Source organism: Pituophis catenifer, unplaced genomic scaffold (genome assembly GCF_029215685.1).
Source record: "Pituophis catenifer annectens isolate HBS135680 unplaced genomic scaffold, rPitCat1.0.hap2 SCAF_2, whole genome shotgun sequence".
NCBI lineage: Eukaryota > Metazoa > Chordata > Lepidosauria > Squamata > Colubridae > Pituophis > Pituophis catenifer.
Window position 1 is genome coordinate 172,086,175 of NW_027256882.1, and position 20,744 is coordinate 172,106,918.

Genomic DNA, 20,744 nt, shown 5'->3' on the forward strand with positions numbered 1-20,744 from the left:
AAGCCAATAAAATTTTGGCTTCCTCTTTTATTGATGATAATAAATAACATTTATATACTGCCCAATTCCCACAACTCTGGCCGTCATGGCCATAAAGGAAATCTATCATTATTTTCTGTTAAATGTAATAGGAAGCCAAACCAAATCTGAATTAAACAACTTAAACGACACTGTAAGCACTCTTTTTGCTATTCTGTTTACATATGGCAATGGCAGATCTACAATTTGAATATACACTGCCATTACCGTCTGGCTGCTTCGTTTTGATAATAGCTTCTAATGGACAACAAAACAGCCTTCCAGCCAATTGTTCAAGTCAGGAGGACACCTTTTTTCATTTCAGATACTTGACAATGACATTCCCTTTCTCAGCAATAAAACAGTAGCACAGCAGATAAGTATTCAATTGTAGGGCTCCCTTCTCAGTTTTCTTACTGCTATTGCAACTATTATCTTCTTCTCCTGGAGTGAAAAATATCTCTTATCAAATAAGAAGCTGTGGTATATTTTTCTTCAACAGGAAAAGGGAAGAAGGTAACGGTAATAAAATAGCTGACCAATAGCTAGTGTGTGTGTGTGTGTGTGTGTGTGTGTGTGTGTGTGTGTATTCAGCTCATTGCAGTCTCCATAATTTTCATAAACTATCTTTGCTTTGCAAACAGTGTTTTCCTGTTTCTGTTTTTCTATATTTCCTGTTTCCACTTTATAAATTCTCCATTATCCATTTCAAACCAATGACAATACCAAGTCCTGATACCGGATTACTTTCAAAAACAGTTGACACAATTCATTCCAATAGCAGAATCGACTTTTGCAGGGGCTTTCTTCAGCATGAGATTTCAAAACTTACTATAAAACATCTATACATTAGCACAATTCCCCCTATTTGCCAATTGAACTTATCTGCGCTGAATTTCTAGAGCTAGGAGTTACATTTAAAAGCTATACCAATTAAACCAGCTAATTTCTATTTTACAGCCAAGCTGGGACTGCCAACCGACTTCTAAGCCTGAACACAAAAATTCAACTACCGTATTTTTTGGAGTGTAAGATGCACCTTTTTCCCCCCTAAAAGGGGGTGAAAATTTAGGTGCGTCTTATACACCGAATGTAGTCCCGCCCACCCACTGGCCTCCACCCTTTGGCCTCTGCCTCGCAGCAGTTACCTTCTTGCAAGCAAACAGCAAGAAAAAACAGCACCTTTCACCTTCAGCACAAGCTAATTAGCACAAGTTGATTGGATCGGCCTCCCGACTCTCAGCTGATTTGCTCTCAGCTGTTTTGTGCAGGGCTCTGCTGCTTGCTGCAAAGAGGTAAATTGCTGGAGCAGATTTTTTTTTCCTTGTGCTAATCAAGCTATGCTGAAAACGAAAATAAAAGTAAAGCGGGCTGTTTGCTGCAACGAGGCAAAATTCCTCAGAGGCAGAGGGAGATTTCTTTTTCTTCTTTTCCTCACCAAAAAAGGTAGGTGCATCTTATACTCCGGTGCATCTTATACTCCGAAAAATACGGTATGTAAAATGTTATGGGACCTTCCTCAGAAGCTTGAGGTTTTTAAATTAATAAATCAACTGAAGAAACCTAATTAATAAATCTCAATCCTCTCATCTACAACAATTAAGAGTTTCATGGGGAACACCATGAAAATTGAATTACTTTATTGCTGCTGTATATCAAATTTTATACTCACTGTCATTAGCATTCTCTGCACATGGTTCAGATATGGGGGCCACAGGCTGAGTGGACAGAGCTGCTGACACCTGGTATGGCTGCGGGAGAGGCAGAAGGCCTTGGCTAAGTTCACGCCCTGATAACGCCACTAGTTGATCTAAGCGACCGCCAGGGGGTAGCTTCTGCTCAGCTTCTGTTGCAAAGTGGAGGATGATGAAAAAAAAAAGGGGGGGGGAATTAAGAGTAGTTTCTACAGGCACAAACAGAGCTAAAAGAACTGAGCTATTAATCTTACCAGATCTGGGAATGCCACACTTGAAACATTTCTCTCTGCGCTTGAAATTCTGAACTCCACACTATTGGTGTAGGGGGGGAAAAAAGACAATCTTTATTTTCAAATAAATGTCTCCCACGAAACACTCTTTCATAAAAGTGTTTCCCTATCAGGATATGTTCCTTACTGCAAAATCACAAGTTTCTCTCATTATTCAAGGATTTGGTATCTGTGGTTTCAAATAATTAAAGTTGGAAAATACACAACCTGACTTTGGTGTCCATAATGTATTGTCCCTCACATCTCAGGTTTTTTTCACAATTTTGTGTTATTTTATGCTTGCAAACAAGCTTTTTCTGCATGTGTTTTTTGTTATCAGTAGATATTCTATTGGAATAGGATCTTTTGTGAATGAAAGCCACTGTACCTGCTACTATTATCCCTTAATGCATAATTTAAATTCTTGTCCTAATGGTTGTGATGGAAAAGCATTCAAAAATATTCAATAAAACCTGAGAAAATAATCCCTTTGTCCGATTATGCCTCAGTCTTTGCTCATAAAGTCAAGCTTCCTAAACTGCTCTGTATCTTTTATTTTCTTGTTGTTGGTACAATCTTTGACAAAAACATTTGCAATCACTATTTTAGAAAATATTAAGGAAAATAACACTTTAATCATTATTTTAGAAGCAAAACTAAGCAAGAGGGCTGAATTTATATTGAGTCTTCATCATTGAAATAGGGAGGTTTTGCTTCTGCCTTTGATTAATATTCAATATTTACCCCTTGCAATTGGAAAAAGTCATAGCCATTGTTCTAAGTACATCAGGCTACTGTTGAGCCCACTAATCTTGTTCCCCCGGCAGGACAACATCCTTCACACTGCAATCCAGACCCACAGCTCTGAGTACCACATCACGGAATATCTCTACAAACTGATTCAAAAAAGCAGATACCTTGCTGCAGAGCCAATCCTCATTGATCTTCGGTTTAGGGTCACTGTAGTGCATGGAGACTTTCTGACCAAGGATGGTGAGTGAATGCTGCAGGGAGAGAAACACCCCAATGAGACTCTGAAGTGGAGGGAGAGAGAAGGTGCCCATCACTGCCGCAGCAGAAAGAAGGAGAGGTTCAAACCCTTCAGCTGAATGGATGAGGGTGAGGGAGGGAAGGGAGCATAGGCTGAGAGAGTTTTGGAACTTGGCTATTTGGCTAGAGAACACCTAATCTGGCCGACACCTGTTTCTACCCAAGGTACCGGGACGTCCGGTTGCTGTGATGGAGGGAGAGTGTGTTGGAGAGAGAAAGAGAGAAAGATGAAGAAAAGGAGAAACAGACAAGAGAAATGCAGCCGTGCTGTGAGATACCACTATACAATACCTCTAGACCACTAGAATAACCTTTGTTGACCTTCTGCCCCACCATTTCTCTTTTCTTCTCTTTTCCCAACCCAGTGCCACTGTGCCCACACAATGGGCATATTTCTCTATCCGCTCCCTCATTCAATACAAATCTCTGCTACAGTAGTGTCAATTCGAATTTAAGGGCATGCTTGGAGAAACACTCAATCTCCCTTGAAAATGAAAGCTTTTGGGAGAGATTAAATAAGATTTTAATATTATGCACACATCCACAGATGTTCAATGCTAGATTTCTATTCTGTTCTGCCATACACAACACCCCAATTTAATTACTCTAACCGTATATTCCCTAAATGGCCTATCAAAATTACTATTTTACTCAATTGCAAGGTCTCTACATTTGGTGAAGACATCAAACAATTCTATGGGCATATAATCCAGGAGGACCAGAACACTAAACCAGACCACTTTCCAAAACCAATTCCTAAAAGCTGCTAAGTCAAGGCCTAATTGACTAGAACCTCTTTCTGATAAATGCAAGAACCTTGCCTATCCCTTGCCCACTGCCAACCTTTGGAGAGAAACATTGCCAAATTTCACACATAGTTGTACAGTCTGTGCTTAAAAGGCAATCCTCACCATATGTCTCTCAACCCAATTTTTCCGCATCCCTCCCACATCCAGAGCAACATGTATCATCTCAGCCATGCTTGGGGCTACACATGTCAGCTCCCACTGGGGATGCGCACACGTGGCCCAACTATATTGTCAACACAGGAAAACAGGAAGAAAAGGAAATGGCAAAGGTAACTGCCATAGCTGCATAAACCCCAGGAAACCCAGTCGGGCTAGGATTGCATTTTCATCCAGATTATAGTCGCTTGGAAATAAGAGTACAGTTTTAAACTAGTCAGAACAGACACAGTTTGGGTCTTAAAAACATGGCATGTCACATCATCTCTACTGTAAACCTACGGTGCTAAAGAGAACATGGGGTCTTAGACAGAGAGGCTGTCAAGAAACAGCTGTTGTGATAAAGGAGAGAAGAAAACCTTCCTAGGGAAGATTCCATTTTAGATTTGCACTCCTAATAATTTCTGGCAGATTATGGAGAAAAAGACACCCACTGACGGGTGGCCAGCTTCAATATCTACTGTTCAGCTATAGCTATAAACTGCCAGTGTCACACTGAGCATGCATATTTCCAGAGGAGGGAGAACACAGACAGGATTCATGATTTCCCAAGCCCCTATTTCTTACAGCTAGGAACTCCCACAATCCCCTTAATGTGGATCAGCATCTAAATTCCTCTGCTCAACTTGTCAGATCCCGCTGTCATCCCCATGGTGGAAATTAAATCCAGTTCTGACTTGCTGCCTGAATTTTTTAATGTCACTTTGAAGCCCTGTTTTCTTGAACCTCCCCTTTTTTTTCCAGGTCATGAGTAGATCCCAGAAGTCAAACGCCTAGTTCCCAGTACTCTGTTTGATTCCTTGAATTGTAAACAAGGCAAGATAGCTGACTTTCAGTTCTAGCTGCTCTTCCTAATCCCAGTTCAGTGATTCCCTAAGGGGGAAGGCATCTAGAATTTGTCACATGAACCAGGTGTTGAGATTGGTCATTAACAGTAGCAGTACTTGTGGGTTTCAAGTGCAGCAAAGCAACCTGATTGGCTTCCATCCATCGTGTAGCGTCCTGCAAGTGATTAAACTCGACGAAGGCGAAGCCCCGGCTCTGACCTGGAGGACAGCATTCAGATACAGACGCAGTGTGTTAGTCAACAGATCCAGCCAACATCACGCACCCCTGTTGCTGTACCAAATGGGGCAAGGGCAGGGCGCAGGGGAGAAAATAAGGTAGAGTGGGAAGGCACAGAAAAGGCACCCTAAGTTGCAAAATGGAGTGGTGCAGACTCAAATGCTGGTCTCAAGCATCTCTTATGATCATTCCAGTAAAGTATTTTTGATGGACAGATGCTATTCACTGCTACTCAAACCATCTAGTTGTTTATTTTTCCTAGAACTGAGAAGAGAATTGTGGTATCCCAACTTCCAGGTCAATGCTTATCTAGCCTGTATTTCCGAAAGGATAAAGGACAAGAAGGAGAATATTGAAGATATCTATTTCTAGCACTAATAGTCAGTTATCCTTTTTCATATTTTAAGAAATAGCTGGTTAAAAGAATCTATGCAGGAGGCTACATATGACACTTGTCCTACTGACTTTGCTGTTTAGCTTCAGGAAAGGTTAAAATAACCCCACATAACAGGAGAGGATCAAGATAAAATGCTGCAGTCTGCTGAACTTGATTCTGAAAGAATTGTATTTAAATTCTGTCTTAAAATTCTTCTGATAACTCCATCAATCACTCTTTCAATCTTATCGGTCCATCTGTCCAACAGAAACAACAATAGTCCCTTTCTATTGCAATAAAGAATGATAAGTGTTGCTTGCATAAATGTAACATAAATTCATGTGCCTAAATTGAGAGAAGTTTATTACAATTCCAAAAAGGCACTGATTCCCACTTTTTTCCTTAGTAGCACTGGAATTAAGATAAAATGTTTAAAGGGAAACCAAACTGACATTAGGTAAGACCAGTCCACTAAATGGGAACATTCAAGAGACTACATTTTGGGAGGCTTTTTCTCAAAAGTCTGCAATTCCAGTCTTTGTTGAAATGTAAAATTCATTTTGCATTGTAATTGTCTTCTCTTAGCCTCTGGTTGCTCATAGAAGCAGGGTGCCTTTCTGTACCCTCCATCTTGCAGTATCTGCCGGTCCACTTCAGGCCTTGAACAACAAGGGCAGATACAGAGGACTATCATCAAAAACATAAAGCTTGCTTTAAAATAAAGGAAGGGGGTGGGAGAGAAAAGAAAGGTACACAGCCCTATCTCAGGGCCTGCAAGTGTGTGTGATAGGTAGGGAATAACCTTGGCAAGAAGTAGTATACTTACCTGCTTGATTAAACAACTTACTTTATTCTCAGAACAGCCCTACATTGTTTCGTTTTGGAGCAAACTAAAGAGATCTCTTTTTATTCTTGCATATACCATACCCATCCAACTTGTTGGCAACCTGTCTTCCTTAATGCAGGCTGGCACTATTTATGGTCTATTAAACTGAGCAAGTTCACGAATCAAGTACTGTATTCACACAGGTGCTTGACAATCGCCTATCCCATCACAAAAAAGGCAGAACAAAGCCAGGAGTTTTCTTAAATCCTTGGTGAATCACAAGTGCCTGCAGAATTATAGTTAATCTAGTGGGGTCAAAAGTCGGACACATGCTCAGGTATATGTTTAATCAGTAGCAATCTTAGAATGGAGTCTAATTCAGGCTGCAAAGATCTAAAAAGGCACACCGACGTATCTGATAAAATATGGTCAAATAGAAAGTGCAATATATAACCAAAAGGTTGTCTTCATCCTTTGCCATGTATTTGTGAAAGAGGCCAAGTAAGAAAGACAGAGAACAAGTAAGAATTCATCTTAATAAGAAAAGCAATATTGAACCACTAAACCTCCGAAGAGTCACACTTATGCAGAATACAGTGAAACTTGGAAATGACAGGCCACATCTTCTGCTCCTTTTTCAGGCCAATCTCACAGCAGAAGAACCACTGAGGCCCATATTTATAGGATTTTGATAACAGACAATAGCACTTAAAGGACTACCTCTGAATCAACTGCTAACATCTGGAAAACTGACTTATCCTTATCACTGATTGGCAGATCCTAAATACGCTACAGCAGAAGCTACAATTGAGTACTTAATGCCACAGGGCAGAACTGCTCCACAAGCACATACGCATAGCATACCACATTCTAATTTGCAGTGTGTCAAATGCTACTTGAACCATTACAACCATATCAAAAGAAAGGAGTAGAAAAAACTATGAAGAGAAGCTCACCTGAGGCTTTATTTCGCATCAGTCGCACCTCACGGGGCTGGAATCCGTGTGCCTGCAGCTGAGCCCGGATCTACAAATGCAAATAATCTGTTAATAATGACAGTAATAGGAGGCTTTAATATAACAATCACTGAAAGAAGTCCAATTGCCTCTTGAAAAAGCATCTTTGGGACAACCATCACCTGGATGACTGAGAATGACACTGAAAGAAGTAGTGAATGTTAATGAATTCTTGTATGGGCTGTTCCTACAAGATGCTGCTCAATTACAATTGCCAGCAATCCCAACCACCATGCCAATTGAGTTCAGTAACATTTGGGGGCCATACATTCTCTATTCCTGAATCAAAGATCCCAAAACGCCTTTTAGCCCAAGCAACCAACTTACATCACTCTCAGTGGCAGATTGAGGTAACATCCTCAGCATAATGATACTGCTAGCCTTCTGTTCTTCTTCTTCTTGTTCAGTCCGATAGTCTTGGTCTCGGTAATCACCATCACCAGGAAAGCCCAAATGCTCATTTGGGCTATCTCGTTTTCTGTGTTGTGTCTCTGATCCGGAGGAGGCCTCATAAGAATCCTAAGAAATAACAGCACAGAAGACAACACCTTAGCAGGGTGGAAGACCAAGACTGAGCTAGACAAAGAAGCCCTCAAGCTTGCAGGCGGAGGCCTAGCAATGTGCAGACAACCATGTTGCCTTCCGAGCATTCTGCCAAATAGACACCATGTTTTATGATCAAGCACTTATCTACAAACCCAGATCCAGTGTCTCAATTACTTTGCATATAGTCCTACATGATTTCTTCATATAGCCCGCAGGAGAAAAAATAAGGATGAATCCACCCAGACATCACTTATATCTGCTACTAAGGTCTACCTTGCGGTGGTAAGAGAGACAAAACATCATTATTTCTCCACTCTTGTTGCATCTGCAGACTGTTGCCTGGCAGCCCTGTTCAGGCTCACCCAGTCTCTCCTGGGACAGGAGAGCTCAAGTGATCATCTCCAAGGCCATACAGAGGAATCTGTTGAACAACTGGCAAACAAAGTCGTTTAGATTCGCTCCCAGCTGGAACACATGTATGGTGCAGGTCCATTAGAGATCCCTGGGGAAAGATCTTACCCGATCCTGTGGGACCTGAGGAAATGGACAGGATCCTTGTTTCCGTCAGTACAACCACCTGTCAATTAGATTCCTGTCCCTCCTGTTTGGTGACTGTCAGGTGGGTTCAGCCAGTGATAAATTCTTCACTGCAGTAGGGGACGTTTCCAGGATTTTTTAAGGAGGCCCTAATTCACTCTCTCATTAAAAAAAAAAAAACATCTCTTGATCCCAACTGTCTGGATAATTTTCATCTAGTCTGCCACCTTCCCTTTCTAGGGAAAATGGTAGAAAAGGTGGTGGCTTGGCAGCTTCAGAGGATTCTGGATGAAATGGATTATCTTGAACCCTTCCAGTCAGGATTCAGGCTGTTTTGGGGACAGAAATAGCACTGGTGGCACAGTGGTTAAAGTATAGTATTGCAGGCAAACTCTGCCCCCACTGCCTGGAGTTCAATCTTGATGTGGCTCAGGACTGACACATCCTTCCATCCTTCTTCGGTCAGTAAAAAAGAGGACCCAGATTGTTGGGGGCAATATGCAAATAATGCTTACACTGTAAACCATCCAGAGTGCGCTGTAAAGAGCTATGGCGGTATATAAGCCTAAATGCTACTGTTACTGTGGATATTTTTGGCGAGAGTGGTATGGGGTTAGTGCATCCGTCCTTGCTCTCCTTGACCTCTCAGCAACCCTTGATACTATTAACCATGGTAGCCTTTGGGGCTGCAAGGCTTGGGGCTGGGTGGCCGTCTTGCACTGGTTTGTCTCCTTTCTCCAATGCAGGTCCCAATTGGTGTTGATAGGGAATGAGAAGTCGAGCCCATAGCTGCTCCTTTGTGGCGGGTGGCAGGGCTCAGTATTCTACTCCTTTTTAACATCTACATAAAGCCACTGGGTGAGATCATCCTCCACCATGGGATGAGGTACAATCAATACGCTAATGATACTCAACATTATATCTCCATTTCCACTGATACAAATGCTGCTGTCACTGCTCTCTTGCAGTGCCTGGAGGCTGTGGGGATCTGAATGGGGGATAACAGATTTTGGATGAACCCTGGTGAGACCGAAAGGCTTTGGGTGCACAGATCTTCATGATCCGGGACTTTTAACATTTTTATTTCTGGAGGGCTTGTACTACCCCAGATCGACCTGGTGCGCAACCTGGAGGTTCTCCTGGATTCATGACTCCTGATTGAAGAGCAAGTGACAGTCATGGCTAAGAGAGCCTTTGCACAACTTTGTATTGTGTTCCAGTTGCACCCTTTCCTGGATTGGGAGTCCCGGAGAAGAGCCTTTTCTGCCATGGCTCCTGCCCTTTAGAACATTGTGCCCCCTCCAAGGTGAGAACAGCACCCACCCATTTGGTCATCCGAAAGGGCTTGAAGACCCAACTCTGCCAACTGGCCTAAGGGCCCCAATGGGATCCCGATCATTCTGGAGGTGGTTAACAGACTAGATAAGATTCCCTCCCCTCCCCCACTGCATGCTTTTGCTTTCTTTCTTACCATCTTTTTCAATTTCAAATTAATTTAAGGTTGCTATTTACTGTTTTAACGTTTTTATTAGTTTTTAATTATTATAAGCTGCATAGAGCTGCTTCCAGGAGATGGGCGACATATAAATTGAAGTAACAAATAGTAAATAATTTTGATCTCCCCACAATCACCTTCGCTTTGAATGGCATGGAATTTCATTAGGGATTCTAAAGGATGAAAGACATTCCGAAGTATGAGCCGAAGAAATCCTTACCCACAAGGCAGCAGTTATTCAAAGACTCCAAGTTATTGAATCGCTCAGAAAAGCCATTACTATTGCTGAGAAAACTGCATGAAATAGGAGACAAGATTTACTGGAAGGAGATTTTACCCTCCACTCACCTCCACACTGTGTTCTTCAGAGGAATCATCATAATCATTAGCAGGTTCCTGGCTGTTGAAATCTCTCATGTAGGATCGATAATCCATATCTCTGTAATCATGGTCCCTCTGATTCCGGCCTTCTGAGTTTTCATCCTGAATCTGTTCAACAGCACCATATCGACCTGTCCGATCCCCACGGCCACCTCTACAGTGTACAAAAAGAAGAAATGTTTAAAAAGAATTGTAAAGTACTAGTACAACCACTGACAAAGAGGGGAGCACATGCCCTACTTAAACTTTCCGTTACACTTCCTAACACCACGACTGAAACAGAAAAAACTGAAAAAAATGTTTATTTAAAGAAGTCAGAGCTTCCAAAGAGTATTATTTCCCTTATTCTTGTTTACAAGACCTGTGTTTATATACTTATATTTATCCATATAGCAGCCCATCTCACAATCAAGTCATTCTGGGCAGAGCATACAACAAATCTGTGTTCGTGTGTATGTGTTAAAACAACATATGCTGAGAGCTTATGGCTTCTAGACAGTATTGAAGTTATGCCCCATCTCTCCCAGGAAGCATGGGAAATGGATTGAAGATGAGTGTTGTAGACTGACATTATTTAAATGGCTATAACTTCCTCATTATGTACTAAAATCAGCAAGAGAGCATTGCTCTGGCTGCAACTTAAATTACTTGCATGCTAGAGTGCAATGAATAGGATTACATCACTAGAATGATGACACTGCAAGTTATGGTTTTTCATTTCTTTTTGCTGTTCTAGTGATGAGAAACGCAGGCAAAACTCAGCACAATGAGTTTCCTAGTACTGCCAAGCCCTTTCTATAGCTGCTTTCTCTGGCAGAGTGCATTAAGTGCCTTTCTTGGGCTAAATCTTTTCTTTACTACATTAAGAACAGTGGACAAATACAGTAGATTACATTATTATTCTCACACAATTCTCATATTGTATTGTTGCTTTGCCCCAAAAAGATTTCATTATATTTGTAAGGTCAGCTCACAAAGTTTCATGTCCATCATTACAGATTATACATTCTTCCTATTCTATTAATAATGATGTTGAAGTTAATGATGATTAAAGAGAGACTGGCCTTAATTTAGCTATTCATTTAGTTTTAATAAATTATGTGCCATCAAGTTGCTTTCAACACCTAAGCAATCATATAGGTAGATTTTATCCACAACAATCTATCTCTGTTCTTTTGGGTCTACTTTTGTAGGTAGACACATCATGGCTGTCAGCGTCTCAGCACTGACATAGAAAAGGGAGCCTCACAGTAGCCTCCTGAAGTCTATGGTAAGGTCAACTTTAAGGCCGGTGCCATGTGATCCCCCAGGGCCCTTGATTATTGGAGGCCATACCCACTATGAAGTACAGCGGATTCTTGATTCGAGGTGGCACAGGGGGTGCCTCCAATACTTAATTAAGGGGAAGGGTTACCCCTTGTCAGAAGCTTCCTGGGTGAAGAGCACGAATATTCTAGCTGACCGCCTTATAGCTAAATTCCATGCAGATCACCCGGACAAGCCGGGAGGGGGTGGGACACACCCTCGGATGGGGTAAGGTACTAAACTTGTTGTTTGTCTCATGCAGGCCTCACTGGGAGAGTGAAGGGAGAGGGGCCGGATGTCAGCATCTCAGCACTGACATAGAAAAGGGAGGATGAAGCCTGAACTTTTGCTTGCTAACTCCCTTTGAAGATTTGGTCTCCTCGGAGATGAGGAGGGGGGAAACATTCCTGTGAACTGATGGAAAAGGAATCAGGAGAGTGACTTGGAAGATAGCCAATGAGAAGCAGAGAATTGGGGATCGGAAAGGGAGGGATTGGGGGGCAAAGGTCAGTATTGACCGCGAAGAGTCAGGATCAGGTTGCTGTGCTCGAATAAAGAGAAAATTTCCTTAAAGACTGGCAGTTTGGAAGTTCATTTATTTTGAGATAGCATCGAAAGCTGACAATGGCATTTGAATAAGTTTTCCAGGGTCTTCATGGCTGCTCTATCAAGTACTAATCTATTGCATATTTCTTGACTTATTCCTTTACTGTTGATGGTTGTTCCTAAAAAGCAGAAGCTATCCACCATTTCAATAACTTCATTGTCAATTCTAAGGCTGGGTGTTCTATCTGTTGTCATTAATTTGCTCTTAATCCCGTTTTTTCAATGTGCTGCTTGACTTAGTACTAAGGTTTGGAGAGCCTCTGCATTTTTGGCTATCCGGGTAATGTGGTAGCACAGATTATTAAATTTCCCCCCCTCCAATTTTAAAGCTACACCCATCTTCTACCAGTCCAGTCCTTCTCTTAATATATATTCTGCATATTGTCTGAATAAATAAGGGATGAGTATTCAGTCTTGTCGTACCCCTGGAGCCAGTTTTTTTCACCATGTTCAGTCTGGACTGTGGCTTCCTGACCTGTATCTAAGTTTCTCGTGACGACAATGAGATGTTCTGAGATTCCCATTTTTCTGAGCATATTGCACAAATTGACACAATTAAAGGCTTTTCTATAATCAATGAAGCACATACAGACATCTTCTTGATATTCTTTGGCTTTTTCAGTTATTCAGCATGCATCAGCAATGTCTTGTGCTGCTTGGTCTTCTCTAGGCCAGACTGAACATCTGGCATCTTCTTTTCCATGTAGGGCTCTAGTCTGTGTTGGATGATTAAGCATTATTTTGCCAGCATGTGATATTAAAGATATTGTACAATAGTTTGCACACTCCATTAAATCTTTTTTTTATTGGAACATAGATTGACCTCTTTTCATTGGTTTGCCCGTGTCATTCTTCATATTTGCTAGCATAACTTGATTAGGACTAGGATTCTTTTTGTTGTTGCTTACCATTTTTAATGGGTATTCCATTAGTTCTTGCAGCTTTCCAATTTAGTAATGAATGCAGTGCTGATATAACGTCATCTTCTAGTATTAGAGGTTGTCATAAATAAGGAATATCTTCTAAGATATCTTAGATGTTGACATCTCTATTGTATAGTACTTCAATATATTCTATCCAACTTCCTTTGATCTCCTTTGACTTGGTTACCATCTATAGTGTCCTTTAGGATACTAATTTGAGGTTGGAACTTTCTTTTTAAAAGACAAATCATTTTTTCTGTTTCTTTTCAACTTCAATGTCTTTATAAATGTTGCTGTAATACTGCTTCTCATCTCTTCTAACAGCTCTCTGAAACTCATTGTTAAGTTTCTTTCCAAGATTTTTTTCTTTCTTGGCTTCTTGGTAATTTTCATGATTTATTCCGACACCCAGTTTTCTTTCTTCTTTTTCAACAACCTCTTTTCACATTCATCCTTAATTACTTGTTTAAGTTCATTCCATAATTTCTCTGATTCTCTATCTTTGAAGTTCAGGACTTCAAAGCGATTCCTGAAACTTTTCTTGAAAAATGTTGGTTTATAATCAAGATCATATCCTGGAAACTGACTGGCTTTCTTCTTCTTTAGCTTAATTTGAAGTAGTTCATGGTTTGTTCCAGTCAGCACCTGGTCATGCCTTTGATGATATAATTTAATTCCTCCTATTATTAGCAATAATATAGTCAATATGATTTCTATCTATTACATCTGGTCAGGTCCATATATAGAGGCATCATTTTGATTGTATGAAGTTTTAACAAAGCAGATCCTAAAATTAGCATTGATTTCTTTTCACAACTTCTTTGTTTAACAGCATTATTTAATCCTAGCAATTTCAAAGAAAAAGAGACACCATATATTTCTTCCTAGGCTGTAAAGTAATTGAAAGAATACTTTACCTTCTTTCATACTCCATTGCTATCTGTGAAGTACAAACGCCTCAGGAATCTTCTAGCACAAACCCTTCAATGGGTAATTGCCATTCCAGAAGGTCATAAGAAGTGGATTATAACGACTTCTGTAGGGAAAATAGAATACAATGTTTTTATTCAAATGCTCATGTAGTTTATAATCCCAGCAGCAGTAACTTCTAAAGCAACTTTAAAACCAAAATGTTTCCAGCTTCCAGTGTACAGGCTGCATAATTTTTAAATTAATTGTATTTAATATTTTGAAGGAAGTGAAAAGAATATGAGTAAAAGAATACAGAACATGTAAACACAAGAAATAAGATACAGATAATTATCCTGATTGAATTCTGAATTGAACACACTTGGTTAATGCAGTACTAATCACTGACAAAACTATGAACAGTAAAGCAATGCATTAGATCAATACTAAAACTGATTAAGATATAATTCTGTAAATAAGAAAAACAAAATTCTGGATATGGCATAAATCCATATATTGCATTATAATGCAAGAATTATTACAGGTTCTCAAATCTGCAATTCCGCACAGCGGTAACCCACAATTTCACAAACATTCCAACTATTATCTTCAACTTTGTAAATACCTGTTAACATAAATATAAATCTAACATCTCATTGTTGGAATCAGCTAAGTATGCAACTAAGGTCAAATTTGTATCACTGGTTATTATTAAATAATGTGGAGAATTCTTTTGTAAACTGTTCATATGGAAAGTGGTATGGTTTCAGAAAGCACAGGTAGATAAGGACAGACCACTCCTTTTCCCACTCAGATCCCTCCCATTTCCTGAGCTCCAGAAAGACTAAATTCTAATCTTTCATGTATTCATACTAGTTAAAACTTTACATATGCACTCTTAGCTTTTTAATAGACTGGCTATTTGACTTTGAGTACATAATACTGTGTTTTATCACTCTGATAATCTTCTGCATTTTTTATGTTTGAAACAGATTTAGAAAGATTTATGGGTCTAAAAGCACTTTGATTTTTAGTACACAAAGCCTCCACTAACATGCAAAAAGAAAATCCTTTCAAAGTAGAAACATTCTGTTATTCTCTTGTAGAATTCCAGAAGTAATTATATTTCTTAGAGAGCAATTGCTTATGAAAACTAAATTCCATGAATTTTCAACATGGAAAACAACAAATACAGGTAAGTCAAAATTGTGAATTCTTTATGAGCTCCATAGCAAATGTTACCCTCATTTTGCAATAGTAATTGAGATGGGAATTGCTGCTGATAATTGACATAGATGTAAAATGCAACATCACATGACCATGTCACTTAGCAACAATTCCAATAGTCCCAGTTGCCATCATTAAGCAGAGACCACACGTGACCATGACTTCCAACCTCTCAATTGACTTTGCAGGTGGGAACCCAGCAGGGAACATCAAAAATGTAATGGCTGGAACTCCAAAGACCAGTTATAAATCCCTTTTGTTCAGTGCAATTACCAAGTTTGAACGGTTGCTAAACAAATGGCCATACCCCAAGGACCACCTGTACTTTGCTACCATTATTCACATACTCACTATAATGGTTCTCATGAGGACCTGGAATTCATCTTTTAAGAAATAAAGATGTTCTTATCCCTGCCAGATAAATTTAAGGGTCTTTGTAGGACCCATGCTTGGCTTACTAGTTCCCATTCATCTAGTGTTAATCTAAAGGAAAGGTACAATTAAATCATCACAAAACTGCAGCTTTTATTGTAGTGGCACAGTGGCTAGAATGCAGTAGTACAGGCTAACGCTGCCCACAGTCTGGAGTTTGATACTGATGAGCTCAAGGTTGACTCAGCCTTCCATACTTCCAAAGTCGGTAAAATGAGGACCCAGATTGTTGGGGGCAGTATGCTGACATACTGAGAGTACTCAGAGAGTACTGTAAAGCACTATGGAGAGGTATATAAGTCTAAGTGCTATTACTAATGGAATGCGAGACATACAGAGGATATAAATATTGCCACACTTTCTTTGCGCATGCATGACTATTATTCTATGATCTGCTTTCTTATTCACTTCAAGATACACAAAGCTTTACTGCCACATCTTTAGAACAGAAGTCCAAACCAAAGTTTAATAACCAAACTAATTAAAACTGACCAAGAAAGAAATTCCCAGTGGCCAGTCACTACGTCTCTTATTTCCCATTAGTATCTTCTCTCCTCTGATGTTTAATTTAAATCTAGTCAAAAATATTTTAACTTAAACTCTGCCTTCCTTCCCAAGCATGTCAGATGAAATATACATTTGCAAATCAGCATGCTGAGATTCAGTGGCTGTGAATTTTTATTTTTTTAAGTTTGAGTTTGAAAATGTATGTTTGGCTTCATCGGTTTATCTCATAGGTTAAGCATAATATACCGTATTTTTCAAACTATAAGACGCACCGGAGTGTAAAACACACCTTAGTTTTTGGGGAGGGAAATAAGAAAAAAGCTGATTGGCGGGTGGATCAGCCTCCCGGAATCAGCTGTTCCTAGAGGTGAATTTTAACAAAGAGGTTCGTTGATTGTGAGCTCTGTGCCTTGCTTTTTTTTCAGCTTCTGAAGTCTCCATTTCAGAGGCTTTTTTCCTGAAGCTTCATTTCGGAGGCTTTTTTTGGCCTCTGAAACCTCTGTTTCAGAGGCTGGGCGGGGCTACATTCAGAGTATAAGATGCACCCAGATATTCACCCTCTTTTTTGGGGGGGAAAAGGTGTGTCTTATACTCCGAAAAATACGGTAGTTTGTCTCTTGCTTAGTAAGTTCTAAAAATCTAACTAATGTGATTTAGGAACCAAAGTTATATTTTATTGCTGAGATTAGCATCAGCTTTCATGTACCAAGTATCATTTTTTTAAAAAAACTCCAAAATCTCACATCAAAGTTTTGGAGGATTTGTTTATCTTCCAAAATGTTGATTACTTTGTCTTAATTTTGATGTTTTGAACTTACTTTGATGAGAATAGTCAGATTGTCAATTAATAGCTTAATATCTAGTACAAAATAAGCATTTTTTCCCCATTAATAAAGCCATTCTGTCAGCGCTTCAATTTAATCTGGACCAAAACCAATACCATGAGTAGCAATACTATTTTTATTGTGGGGTTACAGTAACAAAGTCTTGCAAATCTGAAAGCACTTCTCCACTGCCTTGCTTTTACTTTTCAGAGAACTAAGGGGATGGGCCTCTTTTGAAACATTTCCCATGCCCCTATTTCCTTCCATGGCCTGAGATATTTTGTCTGACTATTGTCTAAGCTGAAGCTATTCCTCGTCTTCCAAGATCATTCTCACAGCCCCATTACACATTCTATAACACAATGTTTATTAAACAGCAGTACTATACAGTACATACATACAATATATACCACATATATCTGTGGATAAGATGACACTCAATTTTTAACCAAAATATCATGAAAAATATGACACTATCAAATAAGCCATAGCTCAAAATTTTTGTATTTTTTAAAAAATGTTCACAATTGGCTTATCTGCAGGTAGTGCATTCTTCATTATCATTTCGGTTAAAAATTCAAGGATCTGCATAGATGTAGATGGGCTTATCCATGAGTATGTACATGATACAGGGGTACTGACGGAAAAACCCAGCATATATATAAAACCAATGTTTTGCAAAGTGTACGAAAGGAGTAAAAATAAGCCAAAGTATGAAAGTATTAGATACAAAGAGAAGAAAACATAGCTAAATTTAATTTATATCAAACCATTCACTGCATCACTCCATATCCTTTTATCCTTGCAAACCAACCTTGTTTTTATCACTTTCACACACTGCTTTTTACATTTCCTTTTATTTTTAAATTCTCAACTCATGCCTTTGAAGGATCTTTACCAACTCCATCCAACCAGCCACGACTACTTTCATAATCTTTCTCTTCTTCTCTTTCTTCTTATATTAGATTTATGATTCAGTCTGATTCTCTCTACATCACTAAAATCATCCAAACATGTGGAAGATTCTCATTATTCGTAGAAGTTATGTTATATAAAGTCACAGTGAAAAACTGAATTAGCAAATACTGAAACCTCAACTCCCATCAAGTACTGCAGCTTGAACCATCAACTCTCAATAAACAGAAATAACAGAGTTGGAAGGGACCCTAAAGATCTTCTAGCCCAACCCCGCTTGGAACACTGCTATCATGTCACCCTGAGTCATTTTTTTCACTAGACTAGACATAACCAATTCCTGCAACTGTTCTTCATATGTTTTACCCTCCAGCCCCCTAACCATCTTTATTGTTTTTTTCCGCACTGTTTCCAGAACTTCAACATCTTTTTGATAACACAGTGACCAAAACTGGATGCAGTAATGTACAGATTCTAAGTGTGGTCTTACGGTATTAAGGCTTTATCAAGCGGTACGTTTCTACTTGAAAATAAATGTCAATTCCCTGAACAGAAGACACTCCTAGATACGAGTGGGCTTGTCATATTACAGAGAGCAACATTACCAGCAAGTGGCAAACTGGGGGTTGTTTGTTATCATGTGCTGCATATACAGTTCTCAAGCGTTACTGACTAACTGCCTCTCTTACATTTCCTGGCCGTTTAGCTCCTGTTTCAACGTTTCCGCTTTGAAGCCAGCGTTTCGCAGGATCTGCCTTTCCAATCCCCAGAGAAAACAAGATCCTAGACCTCAAAAGCTTGCACCACGATCGATGTGTGTTGTTGACCTGCCACAAAAAACACGTTCATATACACACAAGGGCATAGGAAGCGAGCCCAGGCCTCTCTCAATAGGAGCTTTTCGCTCACCCCACCCCGTTCCCCCCGCACTACTGAGCAGGTTTCCCCTCCCTCAAATTTTGTATTCGGATACGGGGGCAAACACTGAGAGAGTATTTCAAGTGCGGGAAAGACCAAGCGGGCTTCGGATCAGTTTCCGTCAGGCTCCAAAGCTGGGCGGTTTTCTTCCCGACCAGGAGGGAGGAACGACGCTTCCTCTGGGGTTGCCTGTGTGGCGCCTTGAGGGAGGCCAAGCTTACACCGCCCCGTCCAGGCCACAAAGCCCCACCTCCCCCCACCCCCGCCCGGCGTCTCCTCTCCCCTCCCGCCGACCTTCCTCACCTGGCGAGCGCTTCCCCGGGGCTCGCGACCACCGAGCCACCCGTCCCGCCTCGCAAAATGGCGGCGCTCCTCCAAGCCACCTTCCTCCTCCCCCCCCCTCCCCCTGTGCGCGCGAGCCTCTTTTCCCAAGACTCCCTTCGTCACGGTCGTCGTCGGTGACACCGGAGCGTTCCGCCCGCCTCCCTCGTTTCCCCCCAGCGCGCGAGGGAAGCCCGTCCGCGCGCGCCCATTGGTTCGCAAGCCGTCGTAGCGGCCGCCCGCTCTGGGTTAGGATTGGTAGGAGACTCCGTCGCTCGAGCTCTGGTTTCCTCACTCGCCTTTCTCGCGCCCGGCTCCTCTTGAAGCTGGTCTTCCCGAACTGCTGGGAGAGTTTGCTTTGATTTCGTTTCTTTGTCGGCAGTTATACGAATATTATGCAGTTATTATTATTAGGCAATATTTTTTGGGTTAGTTGGGGCCTTCGAAAGATCGGCTCCCGTTTGCAAAAACTTCTGCAAAAGGAGCAGGAATGCCCAGCTGTGCGGACCAGCTCAGTAATACAGTAACCATCCGTTTCTGCCCCAAAAGTGCTTTTTCAGGAGGCAACTGGACTTTCTTGGGTTTTTTTCTTTGAAGACGTTTCGCTTCTGATCCAAGAAGCATCTTCAGCTCTGACAGGATAGTGGGGAAGCTTTTCAGAGCTGAAGAAGCTTCTTGGATGAGAAGCGAAACGTCTTCAAAGAAAAAAAAAACAAGAAATTCTAGTTGCCTCCTGAAAAAGCACCTTTGGGACAACCATGACCTGGATGACTGAGAATCTAGAGACATCCTTTTCTGCATTAATTTCCTGCGCGTCATATTGAACAGCACACTTAACTGCACCAGCTAGGTTTGCACTACGCACCAAAATTCACTTCAGTCTAGTACGTTGTGCAAACCTAATCATAAATGGAAAGTTTTGCATCTTTCCTTTAATGATATACAATCTTCCAAAAAGACTTCTCAATCATAATACACTATAAATATGAAATAGTATTTAATGGCACTGGCCTTGAGGAAAGTATAGAGCTGGAGCAAGCGTCAAGGGATGGGGGTTTTTTTGCCTGTCTCTTCCTAAATTATTTTTGCCATTGTGGAGTCAGAAAGGTATTGTACTTGGAGTAATGTCCACCCCCCCCAATGAATTCATGAGTCGTTTTCTACATAGAATAAAAAAAAAGTTGCACTATTAATAGTTGCAATAAGGAAAATAATTCAGCGAAGTATACTTTTTAAAATAAAGTTACGGGCAGAAACATTCCTTTTTCAGAATAAAAGGGTAGCAGAGGCAATTGCTCTATTACTCACCTGTCAAGTCTACTAGCTTTGCAATGCAAATTCCAGGCCAGTAGAGTAGGGACCATTAGAAGAGAAAGCCATAAGCGGGAGATTTATTTATACGGATAAGCGATCTTTGGAGTTCACTACCAGGTTGTAACAATCTAAATAGTATTTAGTCATACATCATCACAAAGGCTTTTCTCTATCGGGGGCTTTTATTTTATTTTTATTATTTTATTTAAAAAGTCATCTCTCTGCAACCCCGAGATATCCGTCGGATTTTTCTCTACCACTGCCGTATCCAGACTAAAAAAATAAAATAAATAAAAACAAAA

General features: G+C 40.5%; 1 protein-coding gene across 2 annotated transcripts in view; it reads right to left on the reverse strand.

Annotated features, from left to right (window-relative positions):
* RBM10 (RNA binding motif protein 10) overlaps nucleotides 1-19,190 on the reverse strand; it is a 28,516-nt gene extending 9,326 nt beyond the window's left edge. Inside the window, exons 1-10 of one of the 2 annotated variants that reach the window (XM_070938034.1) lie at nucleotides 19,111-19,183; nucleotides 18,579-18,716; nucleotides 13,993-14,111; nucleotides 10,209-10,395; nucleotides 7,610-7,801; nucleotides 7,223-7,292; nucleotides 4,972-5,045; nucleotides 2,902-2,988; nucleotides 1,967-2,027; nucleotides 1,691-1,864 (exon numbers count right to left, since the gene is read on the reverse strand). In XM_070938034.1, coding sequence (XP_070794135.1) covers nucleotides 1,691-1,864; nucleotides 1,967-2,027; nucleotides 2,902-2,988; nucleotides 4,972-5,045; nucleotides 7,223-7,292; nucleotides 7,610-7,801; nucleotides 10,209-10,395; nucleotides 13,993-14,009 — 862 coding nt within the window. In that variant the 5' untranslated portion in view covers nucleotides 14,010-14,111; nucleotides 18,579-18,716; nucleotides 19,111-19,183. Of the gene's footprint in view, nucleotides 1-1,690; nucleotides 1,865-1,966; nucleotides 2,028-2,901; nucleotides 2,989-4,971; nucleotides 5,046-7,222; nucleotides 7,293-7,609; nucleotides 7,802-10,208; nucleotides 10,396-13,992; nucleotides 14,112-18,578; nucleotides 18,717-19,110 lie in introns of both variants that reach the window. The other variant, XM_070938035.1, reaches the window with a different exon arrangement.
* Nucleotides 19,191-20,744: the final 1,554 nt, after the last annotated feature.